The 22,400-nt window shown below is 36.7% G+C and overlaps 3 protein-coding genes and 1 pseudogene across 3 annotated transcripts; all 4 read left to right on the top strand.

The window, feature by feature from the left end:
• Positions 1–1,226: 1,226 nt before the first annotated feature.
• On the top strand, positions 1,227–3,976 carry LOC104424609 (mannan endo-1,4-beta-mannosidase 7). The gene is made up of 5 exons (XM_010037061.3): positions 1,227–1,701; positions 1,792–1,986; positions 2,108–2,230; positions 3,053–3,258; positions 3,380–3,976. The coding sequence occupies exons 1-5, from the start codon at positions 1,372–1,374 to the stop codon at positions 3,732–3,734; spliced, it is 1,209 nt and encodes a 402-aa protein (XP_010035363.1). The 5' UTR covers positions 1,227–1,371; the 3' UTR covers positions 3,735–3,976.
• Positions 3,977–7,501: 3,525 nt separating this feature from the next.
• LOC104427079 lies at positions 7,502–9,739 on the top strand (annotated as a pseudogene).
• Positions 9,740–12,232: 2,493 nt separating this feature from the next.
• On the top strand, positions 12,233–14,748 carry LOC104427077 (mannan endo-1,4-beta-mannosidase 4). The gene is made up of 5 exons (XM_010040219.2): positions 12,233–12,412; positions 12,503–12,697; positions 13,137–13,259; positions 14,068–14,273; positions 14,394–14,748. Exons 1-5 carry the CDS (start codon positions 12,248–12,250, stop codon positions 14,746–14,748), a joined length of 1,044 nt encoding a protein of 347 aa, XP_010038521.2. The 5' UTR covers positions 12,233–12,247.
• Positions 14,749–18,830: 4,082 nt separating this feature from the next.
• LOC104427076 (putative mannan endo-1,4-beta-mannosidase 9) lies at positions 18,831–19,498 on the top strand. Its single transcript, XM_039307066.1, has 2 exons — positions 18,831–19,021; positions 19,144–19,498. The coding sequence occupies exons 1-2, from the start codon at positions 18,831–18,833 to the stop codon at positions 19,496–19,498; spliced, it is 546 nt and encodes a 181-aa protein (XP_039163000.1).
• The last annotated feature ends 2,902 nt before the right edge of the window (positions 19,499–22,400 follow it).

The following is a 22,400-nucleotide window of genomic DNA, read 5'->3' as shown; positions in this document are numbered from 1 at the left end:
ATCCACGATAGAGTCCTAGAATTAGTTGAAATGGGGTGGCGACCACCGACAGCTGCCCAGCAAAACTTGAGCAGAAAAGGCGAACCCCCTCTTTAAATTGGAAGACTTTAGTCAATGCCCTACAACATATGCATTAAATATTTTCAGATTCCAAAGTCAAAAAAGTATCTTTAACTAGTACAACTACTTATTTCACCAACTTATAGAATACGTCATTCAAGAGAGGACAATGCATGATAAGATTTATCATTACGAAATCGATTTATAAACCGATATTAATATAGATTCATATAGAATAGAAATGCAATCCGTTCATTTAAGTACTCATGTAACTTTGCCACGCTAGCTCCTTTTTATTTATATATGTGCATGATCGGAAAAATACTAAGAAACCAACGCTATAAAATGACCTTATCAAATGAAGATGATGGCGGTGCTAGCTTGTAATGAAGATAATACTTGGACTTTAATGGGGTGCAATTTAACAGAGAGGGCACTAAACACGCTTTTGAGATATTGCAAAACTCAAATGTTTTTAGTAGGTCTTTTGCCGGATTAAGAACGTTTTCAGATTAGTTGCTATCAATTGTTACAGCTGCCATGCGCTTTTGTCTTCAGATTTCATTACAATGACTAAAAAGTTCATGGACACAAATTTGCCAAGCTGTCTATCAGGATTGAAAAGAACAAATCACATAAATGATGCCACTATCATTAAGTAATAATCAATCCCCTAGGCTAAAAAAGGTTGTGGCACCATCGCCATCTAGTAGATTTCATGACTAACCAAATTTTGCAGCCGGAATTAGAGAGCGACTGTAGAAGGCGAGTCCTTTAATTCGCTGATTTGAAAGAAATGTAACCTTCATTTTTTTAGGAATATAATTAACTGCTGCTACCTCTTATTACATAGCAGGTAATAAAATCATCACATTTGAGAAAGATGACTGATTCGTACTGGGTATAGCAGGGTCCAATCACGGGTGACACTGTCAAAAAAGTTTCATTGTCCCGTCGCTGTCGGGGTAAATAATTTAGAAATGCGAAACAACTTCGACTAAACTTGGGGTTTGCGCGTGGTGCCGTGACTCTGCAGTGAAAAATAATGAGGTGATGTACGAGAAATGATGTAGGGAGGAGTCTTAAACGGGTTATGGTAGGAAGCAGGTGATGCAAATAAAGTGAACGAGACGACTCGATTTGGTTGCATAGGGGAGCCAAGGCTACGGCTATATAATCCACCCACGACATCACCAGGACGTCCACCCTATTCTCAAGTTCCATTCCTCTCTCTCTCTCTCTCTCTTCAACTTAAAAAGCTCAATTCACATACAGAAAAGTATCATCTCCTATCTCAGAAAAAAGCAAAAGATGCGCCTCAAGTTTGCAGTCCTGGCTCTAGCAGTGCTCCTCTTCCAGGCAAACTGCGAGGCGGCGGTCGACGGGGTCAGGGGAAGTGGGTTCGCGAGGACGAACGGGATACATTTCGTGGCGAACGGGAAGCCGCTGTACCTGAACGGGTTCAACGCGTACTGGATGATGTACATGGCGTCGGACCCGTCCACCCGGGACAAGGTCACGAGCGCGCTCCAGGAGGCCGCCAAGAATGGCATGAACATCGCCAGGACTTGGGCCTTCAGTGACGGCGGCTACCGGGCCCTCCAGACGTCTCCCGGCGTCTACAACCAAGACATGTTCAAGGTAAAATTAGTAAATATTTTCGCTCTTGGTATACGCAAAACAAATTCTAGGCACCTCTCAGAGATATCCGCGATTAATATTCTTGCTTAGGGATTGGACTTTGTGATATCGGAAGCTGGGAAAAACGGAGTGTATCTGATACTAAGCTTGGCGAACAACTGGAATGACTTCGGAGGAAGGCATCAGTATGTGCAGTGGGCTCGGAACAGTGGACAGTCCTTGAACAATGATGATGAGTTCTTCACTAACTCAGTCACCAAGGCTTATTACAAGAATCATATCAAGGTTTGTGTGTCTGTGCTTTTTGTTCTTCTATACGTATATGGATTCAGTTCAGACATAAATTCCAGCAACGCTATGAAAGAAACATGAAAAAGACTCGGTGGTGGTGTGATGGAAATTGCAGGCAGTTCTGACGAGAATGAACACTGTAACGGGAATGGCGTACAAGGACGATCCTACCATCTTTGCATGGGAACTCATGAACGAGCCTCGTTGCCCGTCCGACCCCTCTGGCAAATCTCTTCAGGTCTCTCTCTCTCTCTCTCTCTCTCTCTCTCTCTCGATCTCTCTGTTTAATATGCATATATTTGTGAAAGTAATAGACAAAGGAAATCATACAATTGGAAATAGGTAGTGTCGATCGATATTGAGTTTGCGGCATTTTTTTCCTTGACTACGACAAATACTACACGACGAAAGCACCACATAGCATCACATCCACGAATTGTCTCAGCGAAACTCTGCTAAGATGGGGTATCCGCTTTCTCGTCATAAAATAAAACTGTAAATTCATACAGCCTAAGACGTTAAAAGATAAGAATAGACGTATGGGGAAGTCTTAGTCACGGAAAGGACTAACGAGTCGGTGTCACCTTGTGGGAAATGAATTTTTTCTTCTGTTTGGGCATGTCGTTCTTTACTCGAATTCATCCACTTTAAGTACAAAGTAACCAATATCTTTGGCTAAAAGGAGAGATTTTGAAATATCTTACTAGCGTAATGCAGAAGAAGAAAAACAAAAGGATCTGCTTCTGTCATCTTTAACAATCAACGATTGTTAGTAACAATGCCTTTTCTCTTTTTTATCCTCATGATATTAGTCCATGTCATTTTCAAATCACACATGACCACGACATTGGACCGACGCAAAACAATTAACCTGAACAGAACATCACATTCAGGGCTCTATTAGTGACAGAAACTATAGGTTGTATCAAAGCAAGTGATTCCATAATTGTATTCTATTTACAGTATCAAATTAATGCAGAAAATAAAAATTGAATCGAGTGACGTTGCTTCATGATGAATTGTTAGTGCTGCCATTAATCAGTTCATTTAGCTTCTTCAGGACTGGGTGAACGAAATGGTGGCATACGTGAAGTCGATCGATAGTAATCATATGTTGGAAGTTGGACTCGAAGGGTTCTATGGGCAATCGGTTCCAGGGAAGCAGCAGATCAATCCTGGCGGCTTGCTTATTGGGACTGATTTCATCTCCAACAACCAACTCCCCCAGGTCGACTTCGCCACAATGCACTTGTACCCGGAACAATGGTAAGAATCAGAACATGCCCTCTGATTCCTTGAATCGCGCTACATCCTGGTGCTTCGATCAAATTTGCACCTGTTATGTTGTTCTTACCTTTCTTGGATAATTGAAGTTTTTTCTTGACAGGCTGCCTAGTGCAAGCGAGGGAGAGCAAGCTGCATTTGTGGACAAGTGGGTTCAAGTCCACATTCAGGACTCCAACACCATCCTCAATAAACCAATCATACTCGGCGAATTCGGCAAGTCATCGAATTCATCGGGTTACAGCTTAGCAAAGAGGGACAGCTATTTCGGGAGGCTGTATGATGCGATCTACACGAGTGCAAGCAAGCAAGGGTCGTGTGCCGGAGGTCTCTTTTGGCAACTGCTTGCTCAAGGCATGGATGACTTCAGCGACGGGTACGAAGTCATATTAGAGCAAAGCCCTTCCACAGCTAGTGTCATCGCTCAACAGTCTCGCAAGATGTCATCTCTTACATGACAAGAAGGCGACGAAGATAGAAGGAAATAAGAATAAATGAATTCCGCTGCTTTGTGATTTAGATGTGTGAAACTTATATTGATTTGCTACTTAAAAGCAGTGAAAATTGTGTTACGGAGAATTTAGGAGGAATACAGAGTTATTTTATCAGACATCAATCATATATGACTTCGATGTTCGTACTTTAATTGTCATTGTAGCATGTGTGTATAAATATATAAATGGGTATATATCTTGCAAAATTGCGCTATGTGATCGAGAGCTTACCTAATAATGTGTTTGTAATGCTCGTTTTAGCAAATCCTTAATTCTTGCAACTCTCTTATTTTGCATTTCTAATCCTCATGCGTATTTTGGTATTAAATTTTGCATCTCTAATTTTTATGCATATTTTGGTAATAAATCTCAAATTGATGCACAAAAGATAATATTGATTAAATATTAAATCAAATGATTGTTGATATTTGTCAAACCAAAATTTTGATTTAAATAAGATAGGATGGCGCTATTTCCATCCCTTATATGATTAAATCCACCCAATTTTCATCAAAAGACAAAATTGCCCTCTATTATTTAATTGCAATTTAGATTATTTACTTTTTAATTTTTTTTATATCTATGTAGGATTTACTTACCATAATTAAGAGTTTCATATGTTTAGCTTTTGTTTGAGTTTCCATGTATATTAAGGCACTATATTTTTTATTGTAAAAATTACTTCCATAAAAATTTGTTTTGTCAAAAAGATTTTAAAAAAAAAAAAAAAAAAAAAGCTAGTTCTTTTGCATTTTGTTGTTCATATTTATGGACAAATTGTTAAGTGGATGAAATTTAATTAAATAAAAAAAATAGCATGAAGTAAGATTTTTTTGGGAAATGCTAGTGAAATATCATGGATTGATAAAAATTAATATCATCCACGATCTATTTACCAAAAAAGAAAAAATCAAGATACCTTAAGTGCATTCCTACATATTCCTAGACTTGTTTGTATAAAAGTATATATAATAAGGACAGAAAGATAAATTCTTTAATATAGTAAATAAAGAGACTTGAAATATATTGTGGACTAATGGAATTAATATAAAGTTTACCAAAAAAATGAGCTTCTGAGATTAGAGGGACAAAAAATAGATAAGTTGTTATAAGGTCATGATGAAAAGGAGACTTTTTAGTTTATAATATATCAAAAGAAGTCTTTTGTCCTTACTACTAGCAAGATGATTTTATACTGAGTATGTAAAATTTATAGGGAAATCTGAGAATGCACTTTTTTAATACACTAAAAATAATGCAAAATGCATATTTATGGTAACTATCATAAATATAAAAAAGGAGGAGTCGGGACCATTACTTTAAACTGCATTTGAAAGATTAAGGGCAATTTTGTCTTGTAGTGTAAATGGGGGTGCATGTAGTCATTTAGGGGTTGAAAATAGCACCGCACATAAGATGATAGCACATATTTTACGTACAAATGAAAATTAACAAATTAATAATGAGATAACATCAATGCATACATTTTATTGAAGAAAACAATTAATTTTTAAAAAGCTATATAATATGATAACATATATTCCATAATTATATGATGGTAAAGGATAATTGAAAAAGTTAGAGAAAATTCCAAAAAGGGAACCTGAATTGTCCTTATTTTTCAAATAAGGGTGCAAAGTAGACATTATTTTAAATAAGAACCTGAAGTGCTATTACTTTCTCAAATAAGGGCCTGAAGTATATCTTGTTTCAAATAAATGTTTGAAATGATTATGTCTATATCAAATAAGAGCCTGGAATGGCTATGTCTATTTCAAATAAGGGCTTGACTTTCCAGAGATCAAGGGTATTTTCACATTTGCCATTTTTCCTTTTTTCTTCCATTCTTTTTATGAGTATTCTTCTTCCTCTTCGTTGGTAGCCCGCTGACCATCGCTGATGCCCACAGAGATCGCTAGCCATAGGCAAGGGACAGCCTTGCTTGGGTGAGGCGTCCCTTGCCCAGAGGGAGGCCACCCCTCATAGCCATCTGCGAGGTTGGCCCTCGCCGACCCCAGGTGAGAGCTTTGACTGTGGTCGATGAGGGCTTGTAGGCCTCACTTGCTACCGGCAAGTGCTTGCAAGCTCTCCCCAGCCTTTCCTAGCTGTCGGCTGGGTTGCTAAGCCCTTATTGGCCCTTCCTAGTGGTCGACAAGGGTCGTCAAGATCTCGTTGACCTTTGCTAGCGGTCGCCAGCTGACATTAAGAAAAGAAAAACAAAGAAAAGAGAGAAAAGAAAAAGAAAAAAGAAAATTTGGATGAAAATGCCATTAATTGGTAAAAAATTTAGCCGACTAGCAACCGACGAGGTTAGGCCCTTATTTAAAATATCCAAAGCTACTTTAAGTCCTTACTTGAAACAACCAAGGCCACTTCAACTTTTATTGAAACACGTAAGGCCACTTCAAGTCCTTATTTGAAACAAAATCCACTTCAAATCTTTATTTTCTCAAATAAGGATACTTCAGATCATTTTTTGAAATTTTCCCAAAAAGTTATACAACATTATACCTTCTAATTGTAAAGCAGCTGAATATTATATAGACATAAAAGAAAGAAAATTCACAAATAAATTATAATAGAGATTATTATATTATTACGCGTTATTTTTATAAAGATATCGGTCAAGACAATGACATACATGTCGACCAAAAATAAGTGATATTAAATGTGTATGCTCAGACTATTTGAAGGAAAAGTAATGCAATTTCACTGACCTTGTAAAATGATCAAGACAATATCGATTAATATTTAGTGTATTTAATAGAGTATGTCATAACACTAGAATTTTTTCAACTATGGACATTATTTTGTTTATATTTTCTTGTTGTTTTGTGGCAGAGGGAAAAAGAAAGAAGAAAAAGAAAGAAAAGAGATAATAAAATAATAAAATAGGAAGGCAAAGAGAAAAAGAAAGGAAAAAAAGTTAATAAAAATTTGAAAAGATATAAAAATATCATTAACAATTGTTCACACCAGTGCTGGCTATACTACTACTATATGTGACGACTGAGGCCCACATCAGCAATATTTGGCTAAAATTAATAGAAATGGACTCAATTGATAAATTGTCAAAAGATTTAGTATTTAATTAGTAAAAATATAATATATTCAGAATTTTTTAAAGAATTTTCCCCTAAAAGGGCAGTGGTATCACCGCTATGACTAACCAAATTTTGCAGCTAGAAGTAGAGAGCGGTTGTATAAAGCAAGTCCTTTAATTCGCGGATTTAAAAGATATTTAACCTTCAACATCATGTTCTAGTAACATAATAAGTAACAAAATCGTCAAATGGAAAGAAAATATGATTCGTACTTGGTAATAGGATCCAATCACGGGTTACGCCGTCAAAAAAGTTTCAGTATTCCGTTGCCATCGTATAATTATTTTTTTGGAAATGCGAAACAAAGTCCACTAAACTTGGGCTTTGCGTGAGTGTCGACCGTGACCCTATGTTCACAAGCCGTTGGTGCAACGAAGAGAATCGGACTCGCTTTGTTTGCACATTTGAACCAAGAATATGCCTATATAAACGCCCCTATAGCATCACCAGCACAATCCACATTCGCAGAAGTATCATCTCCTATATTAGAAAAAATGAAATAAATGAGCCTTAAGTTTGTAGTCCTGTCTCTAGCCGCGCTCCTGATCCGGGTGAACTGTGGGGTCGTGGGGACGGACGGGAAACGTTTCGTGGCGGACCAGAAGCCGCTGTACCTGATGGGACGGGAAGCCGCTGTACCTGATTGGGTTCGACGCGGTCTGGATGATGCACATGGCGTCGGACCCGTCCAGCCAGGACAAGGTTGTGAGCGCTTTCCAGGAGGCCACCAAGAACGGCATGAACATCGCCAGGACTCGGGCCTTCAGTATCAGCGCCGACCGGGCCCTCCAGACCTCTCCAGGCGTCTATAACGAAGACATGCTCAAGGTAAAAATAGCAGATATTTTCACTCGTGGCATACGCAAAATAAAATTCTAGGCACCTCACAGATATTTGTGTGATTAATATTCTTGTTTAGGGATTGGACTTTGTGATATCGGAAGCTGGGAAAAACGGAGTGTACCTGATACTGAGCTTGGTGAACAACTGGAATGTCTATGGAGCTAAGAAGCAGTATGTGCAGTGGGCTCAGAGCAACGGACAAACCATAAAAAATGATAATGAGTTCTTCACTAGCTCAGTCACCAAGGGTTATTACAAGGATCATGTCAAGGTTTGTGTTTCTGTGCTTTTTGTTCTTCCATATGTATATGAGTTCAGTTCAGACATAGATACCATGATTCCTAGCATATTGTCTCTGAGATTGATAAATTGTTTATTTTTGGCTGATACAGGGGATATGATTTCTTTCGATAGAGGAAATGAATCAAGATTGCTGGAATTAGGAAAAACTTTTTTATAAAACCGGAAATTTATGTCTAAGCTTAAGTTTTTGACACATGGGGAAGGAAGTCCTTTGAAGACATCTTAGGACGTAATCAGCTCAGGAACCTCTGTCTGTTTACGTACTTTATGGTTAATAAACGGAAAATGAAAGAGACACGGTGGTGGTGCGATGGAAATTGCAGGCAGTGCTGACGAGAAAGAACACCAGAACGGGAGTGGCGTACAAGGACGATCCTACCATCTTTGCACGGGAACTCGTGAACGAGCGTCGTTGCGAGTCTGACCCCTCTGGCGAAACTTTTGAGGTCTCTCTCTCTCGATCTCTCTCTTTAATACGTATAAATGTGTGGAGGTAATAGGCCGAGTCAATCATGCAATAAGAAATAGTTAAGGCCAATCGATAATGAGTTTGCGACATTTTGACCTCGTCTGCATTGAATGCTACACAACAAAAGCAAAACATGGCATCACTATCCATGAATTGTCTCAGCGAAACTCCACTAAAATTGGGACCTCGCTTTCTCATCATAAAATATAAGTGTAAATTCTTACAGCTTAATGATATTAAGAATAGACGTACGAGGAAGAGTTTAATCATGGAAACGACTAATGAGTAGACGTCATCACGTGTGAAATTAGATATTTCTTCTGTTTGGGCACGTTTCGTTCTTTACGGGATTTCATCCAGGTATACTATAGTGTAAAGTCACCAGTTTCTTTGCCTAAAAGGATAGAGATTTTGGTTGTCTTATTAACTAATGCAGTTGAACAAATATATAAAGATCTGCTTCGGTGATATCTAATCGTGTTCAATTAACATTATCAAATTCATGCTGAGAATCAAATTGAATCGAGTGACGTCACTTCGTGATGATTGTTACTCGTGCCATTAGTAAGTTCCTTTAGTCCTTTAGTGCGTTCAGGACTGGGTGACCGAAATGGCGGCATACGTGAAGTAGATCGATAGTAATCATATGCTGGAAAGCGGGACTCGAAAGAAGGGTTGGATGGGCAATCGAAGCATCGGAGCAATCCGGGCGGTGTGCTTCTCGGGGTTGATTTCATCTCCAACAACCAAGTCCCCCCGGTCGACTTCGCCAAGATGCATGTCGACCCCGAATATTGGTAAAAATTAGAACATGTCCTCCGATCCCTCGAATCCCGCTACATCCTGGTATGCTGTTTTAACTTTTCTTGGCTAATCAATGTTTTTTTCTTGGCAGGTTGCCTAAGGCAAGTGAGGCAGACCAAACTGCATTTGTGGACAAGTGGGTTCAAGCTCACGTTCAAGACTCCAACACCATCCTCAATATGCCGATCATCCTCGGCGAATTCGGCAAGTTGTCAAAGTCAGCGGGTTACAGCGTAGCGAAGAGGGACAGCTACTTCGGGAAGCTGTACGACGCGATCTACGCGAGCTCAAGCAACAGAGGGTCGTGCGCCGGCGGCCTCTTTTGGTGGGTGTTTGCTCAAGGCATGGATAGCTTGAGCGACGGGTACGAAGTCATATTGGATTAGAGCCCATCCACGGCCAGCATCATCGCTCAACAGTCTCGCCGGATGTCGGCTCTCTCATGATGAGAAGACAACGAAGATAGAGGAGATAATAATAAATGAATTCGGCTATTTTTTTTATTTTTTATTTGATTTAGATGTGTAAAAATTACACTGATTTGCTGCTTATAAGCAGTGGAATCTGCGTTATGGGTATTCAAGAGGAATATAGAGTTATTTGATTGAATATCAATCATATTCGACACCGATATTTGGTGCTTTACTCTTAATTGTAGTACGTGTATATAAATATATAAATGGGCAAAGCTCATGCGAAATTACGCTATATGGTCGAGAGGTTTACCTAGTAACATGTTTCTGACGATCGTATCAGCAACTCTTTAATTCTCGGAAGCCTCCCATATGGCATTTCTAATCTTCATGCAATTTTGGTATCAAATTTTGCATCTCAATATATATATATATATATATATATATATATATATATATATATATATATATATATTGTAAACTAATGGATATCTTGCATCTTGTAATTTTTGGCATATTTTGGTATTTAATCTCAAATCGATTCACAAAAGATAATATCAATTAAATATTAAAACATGGGATATTTGATATTTGTCGAACGAAAATTTAGCATGATCTAAATAAGATGATAGCACATATTTTACATTCGAATGAAAATGACCAAATTAACAATGAATTATCCGTCAATGCATACATTTTATTGAAGAAAACAATTAATTTAAAAAAAGCTATATAACATGATAATGTATATCCCATAACTATATGATGGTAAAGGATAGTTGAAAAAGTTATATAACATGATACCTTCTAATTGTAAAACAGCCGAATAATATATAGAAACATAATATAACAAAATCTTTTCTCAAGTAAATGAAAATAGAGGATTATTGTATTTTTTTTTTATGACCCAAGGAACCCCGTAAGCCGACAGCCGGCGAGCAAACCCTGGGGCGACGCTAGCGAAGGACCCACCATCCCGACATCGCGCTTAAGATCCCGTGGGCCAGTGGGATTCGAATTCCTCTCCTCCTCGCAAAGGATCATGGGAGCCTTATCCAACTGGGCCACCGCAGGCGGTGATGGATTATTGTATTATTACGTGTCACTTTTACAAAGATACCTATTAAGACAACAACTTACATGTCGACCCAAAAATAAGTGATGTTAAACGTGTATGCTCAGACTTTTTTAAGGAAAAGTAATGCAATTTCGCTGACCTTTGTAAAATGATCGAGACAATATCGATCAATCCTTAACGTAATTAATAGTCTGTCAAAACACTACTCTCTTCTTCTTTTTTTCAACTATCGGCGTTCTGGTGATTTTGATTATATTTTCTTGGTTAACATTCTAAAAATTATTTTTACAGCAACAACCAGTACAAATATAGTCTGCATCGTACTTTAAAATATATCTTATTGACGTTTTATTGTAATTTCTTAGCATTTTTGATGTCGTTTTGATAAAGTATCAATTAATTCTCAAAGAGACGTTAAAGTATATGGTTGTCAATATTTAAGGGTTATTATATTATATTATATACTGTATATAATAGCACAAAGACTCTTGATGGAGAGCTACTGATGTAGAACAACATGCAAATGCCTTTATGAAAATATTAGAGAGTCATAAGAGTAGGCGGTCCCACAAATCAAAGAGAATTATGTGATATTTAAGATTACAAATAATTTACAATATTTAATTTACGCGTTTTCCTTAATTTCCGAGATGTCACAGATTTTAGACGCATTTTGCAGATTTTCTAATCGTGTTTTAATAACTTTCCCTTTTATCAATATCTTTTCTTTAATTTTGTTATTCAATTTCAATTATTTGGTTATTTTCTAGATGGCGACCTCCTTATAAATAGGCGCCTAAGATATTGTAATCTGCACTTCATTATTCAAAATAAATGCTATCTTTTGGAATTCTTTCCAAGCATAAATTTCTCTGCGTGAGCTACTCTCTATGGTATGGATAGCATAAATGATTTTCCAAGTTGTTAGTACTTATTAAAAATAAATATATGAAATTCTTAATCATGGCAAGTAGATTTTGAATGGATATGAAAAAACTAAAAAAAAAAAAAAAGGAAAGTAAACAAATTTGGATAACTCCTCCAAAAAGTTGTGGCTCACAACAAATTGTTATCCTTATAGTAACTCAAAGATTGTTATACTAGGAAAGATTATCTAGTAAGAGATCTGTATAAGAGGCAAGTTTAGTTAGCTGATTTGAAAGATTGGTTATATAAACCCCCCACAACATCACCAGTACGTTCACACATTCATAAGTTCATTTCCTCTCTCTTACAATTCCAAAAACTCAATCCACATACACAGAAGTATCATCTCCTAAATTATAAAAACGAAACAAATGTGCCTAAAGTTTGTAGTCCTGGCTCTAGTGGCGCTCCTCCTCCGGGCGAACTGCGAGGCGGCCGTGGACAGGGTGGGGGGAAGTGGGTTCGTGGGGACGAAAGGGATACGTTTTGTGGCAAATGGGAAGCCGCTGTACCTGAATGGGTTCAACGCGTACTGGATGATGTACTTGGCGTCGGACCTGTCCACCCGGGACAAGGTTACGAGCACGTTCCAGGAAGCCGTCAAGAACGGCATGAACATTGCCAGGACCTTGGCCTTCAGCGACGGCGTTGACCGGGCCCTCCAGATCACTCCTGGCGTCTACAACGAAGAAATGTTCAAGGTAAAATTGGTAGATATTTTCACTGGTGGTATACACAAAACAAATTCTAGGCAGCTCACAGAGATATCCGTGATTAATATTCTTTCTTAGGGATTGGACTTCGTGATATCGGAAGCCAGGAAAAACGGAGTGTATCTAATACTAAGCTTGGTGAACAACTGGAATGACTTCGGAGGAAAGCATCAGTATGTGCAGTGGGCTCGGAACAGCGGACAGTCCTTGGACAATGATGATGACTTCTTCACTAACTCAGTCACCAAGGGTTATTACAAGAACCATATCAAGGTTTTTGTGTCTGTGCTTTTGGTTCTTCTATATGTATTCAGTATTCCAGCAACACTATGATCTCTGACATTTCGTCTGTGAGATTGATAGAAGGTTCATTTTTTGGCTGATACAAATGAGAAGCTGGGTGCTTTTTTTTTTTTTTTCCCTTTTTTCCTTTTGGTATTTCCTATTATGGAGGTGCAAATGTAGGAATTCACCCAAAAACAAGATAAAGATGATTTCTTTCAAAAGGGGAAATAAATCCCGATTGCCTGAATTAGGAAAACCTTCATGGTAAAACCTGAGATTCATGTCCAAGCTTCTGTTTGACACCCGGCGAAGGCAGTCCTTTTAAGACCTCCTAGGACTAATCAGGAATCTCTGTCTATTTACTTATTTTATTGTCAATAAAAGGAAAATGAGAGAGACTCGGGTGTTGGTTTGATGAAAATTGCAGGCAGTTCTGACGAGAATGAACACTATAACGGGAGTGGCGTACAAGGACGACCCTACCATCTTTGCATGGGAACTCATGAACGAGCCTCAAAGCCTGTCCGATCCCTCTGGCAAATCTCTTCAGGTCTCTCTCTCGATCCCTCTGTTTTTTTATTTTTTTATTTTTTTTTATTTTTTTCTCGATCCCTCTGTTTAATATGCACAAATTTGTGGATGTAACAGACAGAGTCAATCATACAATATGAAATAGTTAGTATCAATCGATAATGAATTTGCGGCATTTTTACCTTGTTTGCATCAAATACTTCTTGAACTAAGCAACATATAGAATCACCATCCACAGATCGTCTCAGCGAAACTCTGCTAAGATGGGATCTGCCCTTTCTTGTCATAAAATAAAACTGTAATTTTACAATCTAATGATATTAGAAGACAAGAATAGATGTATGAGGAAGACTTCAATCATGGAAAGGACTAAGGAGTAGATGTCACCATGTGTGGAATGAGATTTTTCTTCTGATTGGGCACGTTTCGTTCTTTGCCTAAAAGGAGAGATTTTGGAATATCTCATTGATATAATGCAGAAGAAGAAAAACAAAAAAGATCTGCTTCGATCATTTTTAACAATCAGCGATTGCTAGTAACAATGCATTTTTCATTTTTTATTTTTGTCCTTGTGCTATTAGTTATGTCATTTTCAAATCACACATGACTGCAATGTCGAATAAATTTGGAACAGTTTTCCTGAATAGCACATCACATTCGTGGCTTTATTAGCTACAGGAACCATAGACCGTATCAAAGCAAGTGATTATCTAATCGTGTTCTATTTACAGTATCAAATTCATGCAGACAATCAAATTGAATTAAGCAACGTCACTTCGTAATGATTTGTTAGTCCCGCCATTGATTAGTTCATTTGGCTCATTCAGGACTGGGTGAGCGAAATGGCGGCGTACCTGAAGTCGATCGACAGTAATCATATGCTGGAAGTTGGACTCGCAGGGTTCTATGGGCAATCGGTTCCGGGGAAGCAACAGAACAATCCTGGCGGTCAGCTTATCGGGACTGATTTCATCTCCAACACCCAAGTCCCCCAGGTCGACTTCTCCACAATACACCTGTACCCTGACCAATGGTAAAAATCAGAACATGCCCTCCGATCCCCAGAGTGGCGCTACATCCTGGCGTTCCGATCAAATTTGCACCTGTTGTGTTTTGTTTACCTTTCTTGGCTAATTGAAGTCTTTCTTGATAGGTTGCCTAATCCAAGTGAGAAGGACCAAGATGCATTTGCGGACAAGTGGGTTCAGGACCACATTCAAGACTCCAACACCATCCTTAATAAGCCGATCATACTCGGCGAATTCGGCAAGTCATCGAAGTCATCGGGCTACACCATAGAAAAGAGGGACAGCTATTTTGGGAGGCTGTACGATGCGATCTACGCGAGTGCAAGCAACCAAGGGTCGTGTGCCGGCGGCCTTTTTTGGCAGGTGCTTGCTCAAGGCATGGATAACTTCAACGACGGGTATGGAGTCATATTAGAGCAGAGCCCTTCCACAGCCAGCGTCATCGCTCATCAGTCTCGCCGAATGTTGGCTCTCACATGATGAGAAGACAACGAAGATAGAAGGAAATAAGATTACATGAATTTGTGTTTTAAATGTGTGAAATTTATATTGATTTGCTGCTTAAAAGCAGTGAAAATTGTGTTGCGGAGAATTGAAGAGGAATGGAGAATTATTTTATCAGATATCAATCATATTTAACACCAATGGTTGGTACTTGTCACTATAGCACGTGTCTGTAAATATGTAAACGGGTAAAGCTCATGTGCAAATGCGCAATGTGATTGAGAGCTTATCTAATAACGTGTTTTTAATGATCGTTTTAGCAAATCTTTAATTCTTGCAACTCGCTCGTTTTGCATATCTAATCCTCATGCATATTTTGGTATTTTTTGCATCTCTAAGTTTTATGAATATTTCGGTAATACATCTCAAATCGATGTATGAAAGATAATATCGATTAAATATTAAATCAAATCATATTCGATATTTGTCAAACGAAAATTTAACATGATCTAAATAAGATGGGACGTCGCTATTCCTCCTCTTATATGACTAAATCCACTCAATTTTCATAAAAAGACAAAATTGCTGTCTATTCTTCAATTGCAATTTAGATTATTTACTCTCTTTTTTTTTTTTTTTTCTTATACCTATGTGGGATTTACTTATCATAATTAAGAATTTCATATGTTTAGTTTTTGTTTATTCTTGATTTTCCATGTATATTAAAGGCTCTATATTTTTTTATTGTAAGAATTACTTCCATAAAAAATTATTTTGTCGAAAAGAGAAATTTCCAATAATCTAGTTCTTTTCCTGTCATCAATCATACTTATGGATAAATTGTTATGCGGATGAAATTTAATTAAATCAAAACATTGCATAAAGTAAGATTTTTTTTTTTTTTTGAAAATGTTAGTGAGATATCATTATTTTGGATTGACAAAAATTGATATCATTTATAAAATTTTTACAAAATAAATAAATAAATAAATAAATAAATAAATAAATAAATAAATAATAAAGATACCTCATTGTGCATAAAATTTTTAGTGTATTTCTATATTTTTCTCTAATGTCGTACATGCTTTATATGAGAGCATCTCACCAATATAATAAGGAAAAAAGAAAATTCTTTTGATATGGTAAATAAAGCGACTTGTTATATATTGTAGACTAATGAAATTAATAAAATTTTACCCAAAAAAATTAGCTTTTGAGATAAGAGGAACAAAAAATAAATAAGTTGTTACAAGATCAAAGATGAAAAAGAGACTTTTCAGTTTATTCTAGATTGAAATAAGTCTTTTTTCCTTTCCATTAGCCGGATGATTTTACATGGAGTATGTAAAATATTATAAGAATATTTGAGAATGCATTTTTTTTAATATGCTAAAAAAACATGCGAAATGTTTAATTATGGTAACTATTATAAATAGAAAAAAGGAGTCAGAGCCATTACTTTAAATTGCAATCGAAATATTAAGGGCAATTTTGTCTTCTAGTGAACATGGGGGTGGATGTAGTCATTTAGACTGCATTTGGTGATCGGAAAAAAGTTCAGGATAGGATAAGATTTATCTTGTTATGCGTTTGGTACTTATTCAAGACAAGATAAAGTTAGATATAAGAGAAATATAAGCCAAATAAAATCATGTCATGGAGGAGGTGAGATAAAAATAGATAGGATTTCTAACATCTAAAATAGTAAAGTTATTTTTCTTAAATAAAAAACTTTTGAAATTAACACATTTAAAATTATATTCAATATAAATAATATTTGAATTTTTTTTTCATACTATAAGAAATTCAAAATAACAATTTATTTTTAATTTAATCTTATTTTTAATTATATATTTGAATTTAATTGATCTTATAAAATAAATTAAATTTATAAATATATGTTTATTACATACTTTAGGTGTTTTAGTATTTTAGGTGTATGAGACAACTTTCTATTTAAAAAAAAATATTAGAGATTGATGGAAGGGAAAGAAAGAAATGAAAAAGAAATTACTTAAAAAAGAAAGGAAAATAAAATTAAAATAAAGTAGACAAAAGTGTCACTAGAGATATGTACCATCTCCGTTTGTAAAATTTGTGGTTCATTTATATTGATATGTTATTTATACTAAACTATATATATGATATGATATAAATATATCCTACTTTACTATTACAATCTCCAAACAATTAACAGGAAATAACAAAATGCCTAGATTTCATATTCTATCTTATCCAATCTTTTCTCGATTAAAAATCTGAACAACCAAATGTAGCCTTATTAGATGTAAATAGCGCTATCCATAAGATGATATCACATATTTTACGTACAAATGAAAATTAACAAATTAATAACGAACAAATTAACAACGAAATATTCATCAATGCATAAGAAACCAATTAATTTTAGAAAAAAAGCTATATAACATGATAATGTATATTCCATAACTATATGATGGTAAAGGATAGTTGAAAAAGCTATATAACATTATACCTTTTAATTGTAAAATAGCCGAATAATAAATAGAAACATAATATAACAGAATATTTTCACCAGCAAATGATAATAGAGGATTATTGTATAATTACCTGTCATTTTTACAAAGATACCAATCAGGACAACAACTTACATGTCGACCCAAAAATAAAGGATGTTAAACGTGTATGTTCAGACTTTTTTAAGGAAAAGTAATGCAATTTCCTGACCTTCGTAAAATGATCAAGACAATGTCGATCAACCCTTAATGTATTTAATAGTCTGTCAAAACACTAAGATTTTTTTCAACTATCGGCGTTCTAGTGATTTTGTTTATATTTTCTCATTGTCCTGTGTTTAACCAATATTAATATTCTAAAATATATATTTACAGCAACAACCAGTATAAATATAGTCTGCATCGTATTTTAAAATATATCTTATTGACGTTTTATTGCAATTTCTTAACATTATCTCACGTCCTTTTTGATTGAGTATCAATTAATTCTCATAGAGACGTTAAAGTACATGGTTGCCAATATTTTATCAAGAATATCTAATATATTATATATAATAGCACAAAGACTCTTGATGGAGAGCTACTCTCTACCATACGGATAGCATAAATGATTTTCAAGATGTCTTGGAAATAGATATATGAAATTCTTAATTATGACAAGTATATTTTACATGGGTATAGAAATATTTAAAAGAGGAAAGTTAATAAATTTAAGACAACTCCTTTAAGAATCTGTGATTTACAACAAAATGTTATCCTCACATAATAGCCCAAAGATTGTTATGCTATGAAAGTTCATCTCCTAAATTATCTGTCCTATTAATTTTTGCAGCTGGAAATAGACAGCTGGGCAAGCTTAATTCGCTGATTTGAAAGACAGGCTGTATAAACCCCCTACAACATCACCAGTACGTCCGCACGTTCACAAGTTCATTTCCTCTCTCATCAATTCCAAAAACTCAATCCACATGCACGAAAGTATCATCTCCTAAATTATAAAAACGAAACAGATGTGCCTAAAGTTTGTTGTCCTGGCTCTGGTGGAGCTCCTCCTCCTGGCGAACTAAAACTGTAATTTGACACCGCTTAATGATATTAGAAGACAAGAATAGATGTATGAGGAAGGCTTCAATCGAGGAAAGGACTAATGAGTAGATATCACCATGTGTGCAATGAGATTTTTCTTCTGATTGGGCACGTTTCATCAACTCGAAGTGTATGGTCACCGATTTCTTTGCCTACAAGGAGAGAGATTTTGGAATATCTTATTGATGTAATGCAGAAGAAGAAAAACAAAAAGATGTGCCTCGGTTATTATTAACAATCAGCGATTGCTAGTGACAATGCACTTTTTTTTTTTTGGTCCTCGTGATATTGGTCCATATTTTCAAATCACACATGACTGCAATGTCGAACAAATTTGGAACAGTTTTCCTGAATAGCTTTATTAGCGACAGGAACCATAGGCTATATATCAAAGCAAGTGATTATCTGCTCGTGTTCTATTTACAGTATCAAATTCATGCAGACAATCAAATTGAATTAAGCAATGTCACTTCATAATGTTTTGTTAGTCCCGCCATTGATTAGTTCATTAGGCTCATTCAGGACTGGGTCAGCGAAATGGCGGCGTACCTGATGTCGATCGATAGTAATCATATGCTGGAAGTTGGACTCGAAGGGTTATATGGGCAATCGGTTCCGGGGAAGCAGGAGATCAATCCTGGTGGTGTGCTTGTTGGGACTGATTTCATTTCCGACAACCAAGTCCCCCAGGTCGACTTCGCCACAATACACCTGTACCCTGAACAACGGTAAAAATCAGAAGATACCCTCCGATCCCTCGAGTCGCGCCTACATCCTGGCGTTCCGATCAAATTTGCACCTGTTATGTTTTGTTTACCTTTCTTGGCTAATTAAAGCTTTTTCTTGACAGGTTGGCTAGTGCAAGTGAGAGGGACCAAGCTGTATTTGCGGACAAGTGGGTTGAAGTCCACATTCAAGACTCCAACACCATCCTCAATAAGCCGAACATAATGTGCGAATTCGGCAAGTCATCGAATTCATCGGGTTGCAGCATAGAAAAGAGGGACAGCTGCTTCGGGAGCCTGTGCGACGCGATCTACCCGAGTGCAAGCAACCGAGGGTCGTGTGCCGGTGGCCTCTTTTGGCAGGTGCTTGCCCAAGGCATGGATGGCTTTAGCGATGGGTACGAAGTCATATTAGAGCAGAGCCCTTCCACAGCCAGCGTTATCGCTCATCAGCCTCGCCGGATGGCAGCTCTCATATGATGAGAACGCGACAAAGACAGGGGAAATAAGAATAAATGAATTCCACCATTTTGTGATTTAAATGTGTAAAATGTATAATGATTTCTGCTTAAAAGCAATGAAAATTGTGGTATGGGGAATTCAGGAGGAATATAAAGTTATTTTATTGAATACCTATCATATTTGACATCGGTGTTTGGTGCTTTACTTGTCATTGTAGCACGTGTATATAAATATAAAAATGGGTAAAGTGTTGAGATTATTCCACATCAATTGTGGAAAAAACTAGTGGTCAATTTATAAGAATGAGAGAATATCTCACCATTTGAGCTAGTTTTTGAGGTAAGAGAGGCCCAAAATCAACTAATACTAGTATCAAAGCAATTTTCTGTTAGTTGGATTTACTTCTATGTGAAGGAAGTCCAATGAATGACAAGCCCAAAGGCTTGAGCTCATATAATAAGTCATATAGATAAATAGGTTTTCTACTATCTTTTATATGGTAGTTATAAAAAATGTTAGTAGAGACACATACACAAAGATCAAATAGCTCATCCCAAACATCACAAACACAGGTCATGTTATCTATTCTTGAAAATACAAGAGCACACTTGTCCCAAATGGCTTTGGCTAATGTACCCCACATAAACTAAGGACTAATCTTGGAATCCATGTTAGAATCCATGGTATTCCACGACAACATCCAAATGGCAGCATTGCCAAAGCGCCAATTGTCCGCCTTCGTTTTACTTTTATCCCAAGGTGGAGGTGAAGTCAGATAACTCAACTCTTTCATGACTAATAGATTTGTCTCCACCGCCATTGAGGTCCCATCTAGCTTGACAAAATTCAACTTCAAATTAGTAAGACTGATACCCATGCTCACACCAGGTTTAGAGTTTCTAGCCATAAAACAACAATAAATAGAGAACTCAAATCGGTGCTAAACATAAAATCATCCCTTAAGGCATTAAATTGTTTAGATATCCAAAGCGACACTAAACCATCCAACACAAAATTCTAAATCAATAACAAAACCAACCAATCAAACTCTCAAGCGATAACCACTGGGATGCGCCCCAGTGGCCACCCAAACATGGAAGGGGGAGGTGAGGGGATTCAAACCCACGTCACTTTTTGTTGAGAAGTGAATCCACTAATCATCATATGAAAACCAATCAATCACACTCTCAAACGATTGCATTCATTACACTTGCAATCCTCAGCCACATCATCTAAAAGAGAATATTTTGACAGATGGGTAATTATGTGCACATCACCTAGAAGAACTTCATGTCCTATTGCTTAAAATTGCTCCGAAAGTCCAACACACTAGATGCTCCTCGAAGCAGGAAGGATGAGCAAACCTCATATGAGATGCCAAATCTGATTGCAAAGATAGGTGACCACAGCTATGGTTCGGACAACGACAGATCTAGTCGCCGAGCCTTGGCGACAGTGACTAAAGCGTCATGGATGTCACCGTTCGACAATAGTGGTTTCTCTAGTGATGTAACGATGACCGTTGGCAACTAGGGTAAAAAGTGTATTTTTGTGGCTTTGATAGCATGTAAACAAAAGAGAAGAAAATTGTTAATTTTATAATTAGACATCACATCAATTTATATAGTGAGCATTAGGGTTCACTAACAATGAAGAAGACTAAACTACTCTTCAACAACTCTAAAAACATTACCCTTCACCCCAAAACATTTACTTCCACCCCAATTGGCTTCAAAATCAACATAAATGGGTCTTTGATGGAAAAAGAACAAGATCATCTTGAATTGGAAGCAGTTTCCTTGCCTTTTCTTCCGGTTCTCTTGTGCAACTTGGATTCCTTCTCAAGTCCAACCCAAAAGTTAAGTTGTTAAATGAATGTATGATTTTAATATTTTAAAATTTAATATCTCCCCCTCATGTTTTGTCTGACATATTAAATCGGGTATGGGAAAAATTTGAATTTAGGACCTTCTATTATGATATAATATGAATTTTTAAGAGGCGACTACTAACTCATCTAATAGTTTAAGTTATTAGATGAATGTATGGTTCAATATTTAAATAAAATATCCATAATATCATAAATAAATAAATATATCTAACATGCTTATCGCATTCGTTCCATCAGTATGTTGTCCGAATCCATCGGAGCCACGTGGCAAGACCTAGGATGCAAGTTTCATCCCCTTTTCGGCTGTTTTTGAATTGTTGAATCAACAAGGAAGAAGGGAATGGGAAAGGAACGGGTGTCAAGTTATGATTGCATTTCTCTTGTTTATTTTGACTCTTACTTTTTCTTGAAGCATATTCGAAGAAGAGAAAAGGAACAGGATCATTCATCACAATATTGTATGTCGATCCAGATGACAACTTGCCAAACGTTTGGCATCTTTTGGTATGGAGGGGCAAAAGAGACCGTTTAAATTCTTTTAATGAGTGTTTAGTTTTGTGCTAGTGGGAGGGGTTTCTTGAACAATGAAACATCTCAAAGGATGGAAACCATTCAAATCTGCACATCGATATTATCGTTTTTCATTAAACACGGCGCTAAAATCATGAGCCAAACATGAGCCAAAATTCGGTTGGTTGGCCGTTTTCAACTGATGACTCGAGAATCCGACTTTGCGTCAAACGCCTCGCCCATACACACACATCCGTTCCTTACCAGAACAAGACCTTTGAGGCACGATCAATCCAAATTATCAATTTAGGCTAGGGACCGTCCACAAACAATGATTCACAAGCCAAGGCCAAAGGCTACCTTGTGTTCATGCGTTTTCAGCCTCTTGATGACATGAAAGTCACGAACAAAAACTAATTTGTTTATCGACCCCATATAATGATACCATACAACAGTTCAAGCAAATACACGCGTACATACATTTGTCGAAATTGATGGAAATTCTCATGGTGTAGCTGT

The sequence above is a fragment of the Eucalyptus grandis genome, chromosome 2, assembly GCF_016545825.1.
Source record: "Eucalyptus grandis isolate ANBG69807.140 chromosome 2, ASM1654582v1, whole genome shotgun sequence".
NCBI classification, from domain to species: Eukaryota; Viridiplantae; Streptophyta; class Magnoliopsida; order Myrtales; family Myrtaceae; genus Eucalyptus; species Eucalyptus grandis.
Note: the sequence above shows the minus strand (reverse complement) of the source record. Positions and strands in the feature narration are given on the sequence as shown.

What these genes read in the sequence shown, in the direction of transcription:
- LOC104427077 (XM_010040219.2), top strand. Translation starts at nt 12,248, where the DNA reads ATGATGTACTTGGCGTCGGACCTGTCCACCCGGGACAAGGTTACGAGC. An exon ending in ACAACGAAGAAATGTTCAAG is followed by an intron (nt 12,413 to 12,502) that starts GTAAAATTGGTA and finishes ATTCTTTCTTAG; the next exon opens with GGATTGGACTTCGTGATATC. An exon ending in CCTCTGGCAAATCTCTTCAG is followed by an intron (nt 13,260 to 14,067) that starts GTCTCTCTCTCG and finishes TGGCTCATTCAG; the next exon opens with GACTGGGTGAGCGAAATGGC.
- LOC104427076 (XM_039307066.1), top strand. Translation starts at nt 18,831, where the DNA reads ATGGCGGCGTACCTGATGTCGATCGATAGTAATCATATGCTGGAAGTT. An exon ending in CACCTGTACCCTGAACAACG is followed by an intron (nt 19,022 to 19,143) that starts GTAAAAATCAGA and finishes TTTTCTTGACAG; the next exon opens with GTTGGCTAGTGCAAGTGAGA.
- LOC104424609 (XM_010037061.3), top strand. Translation starts at nt 1,372, where the DNA reads ATGCGCCTCAAGTTTGCAGTCCTGGCTCTAGCAGTGCTCCTCTTCCAG. An exon ending in CCTCTGGCAAATCTCTTCAG is followed by an intron (nt 2,231 to 3,052) that starts GTCTCTCTCTCT and finishes TAGCTTCTTCAG; the next exon opens with GACTGGGTGAACGAAATGGT. An exon ending in CACTTGTACCCGGAACAATG is followed by an intron (nt 3,259 to 3,379) that starts GTAAGAATCAGA and finishes TTTTCTTGACAG; the next exon opens with GCTGCCTAGTGCAAGCGAGG.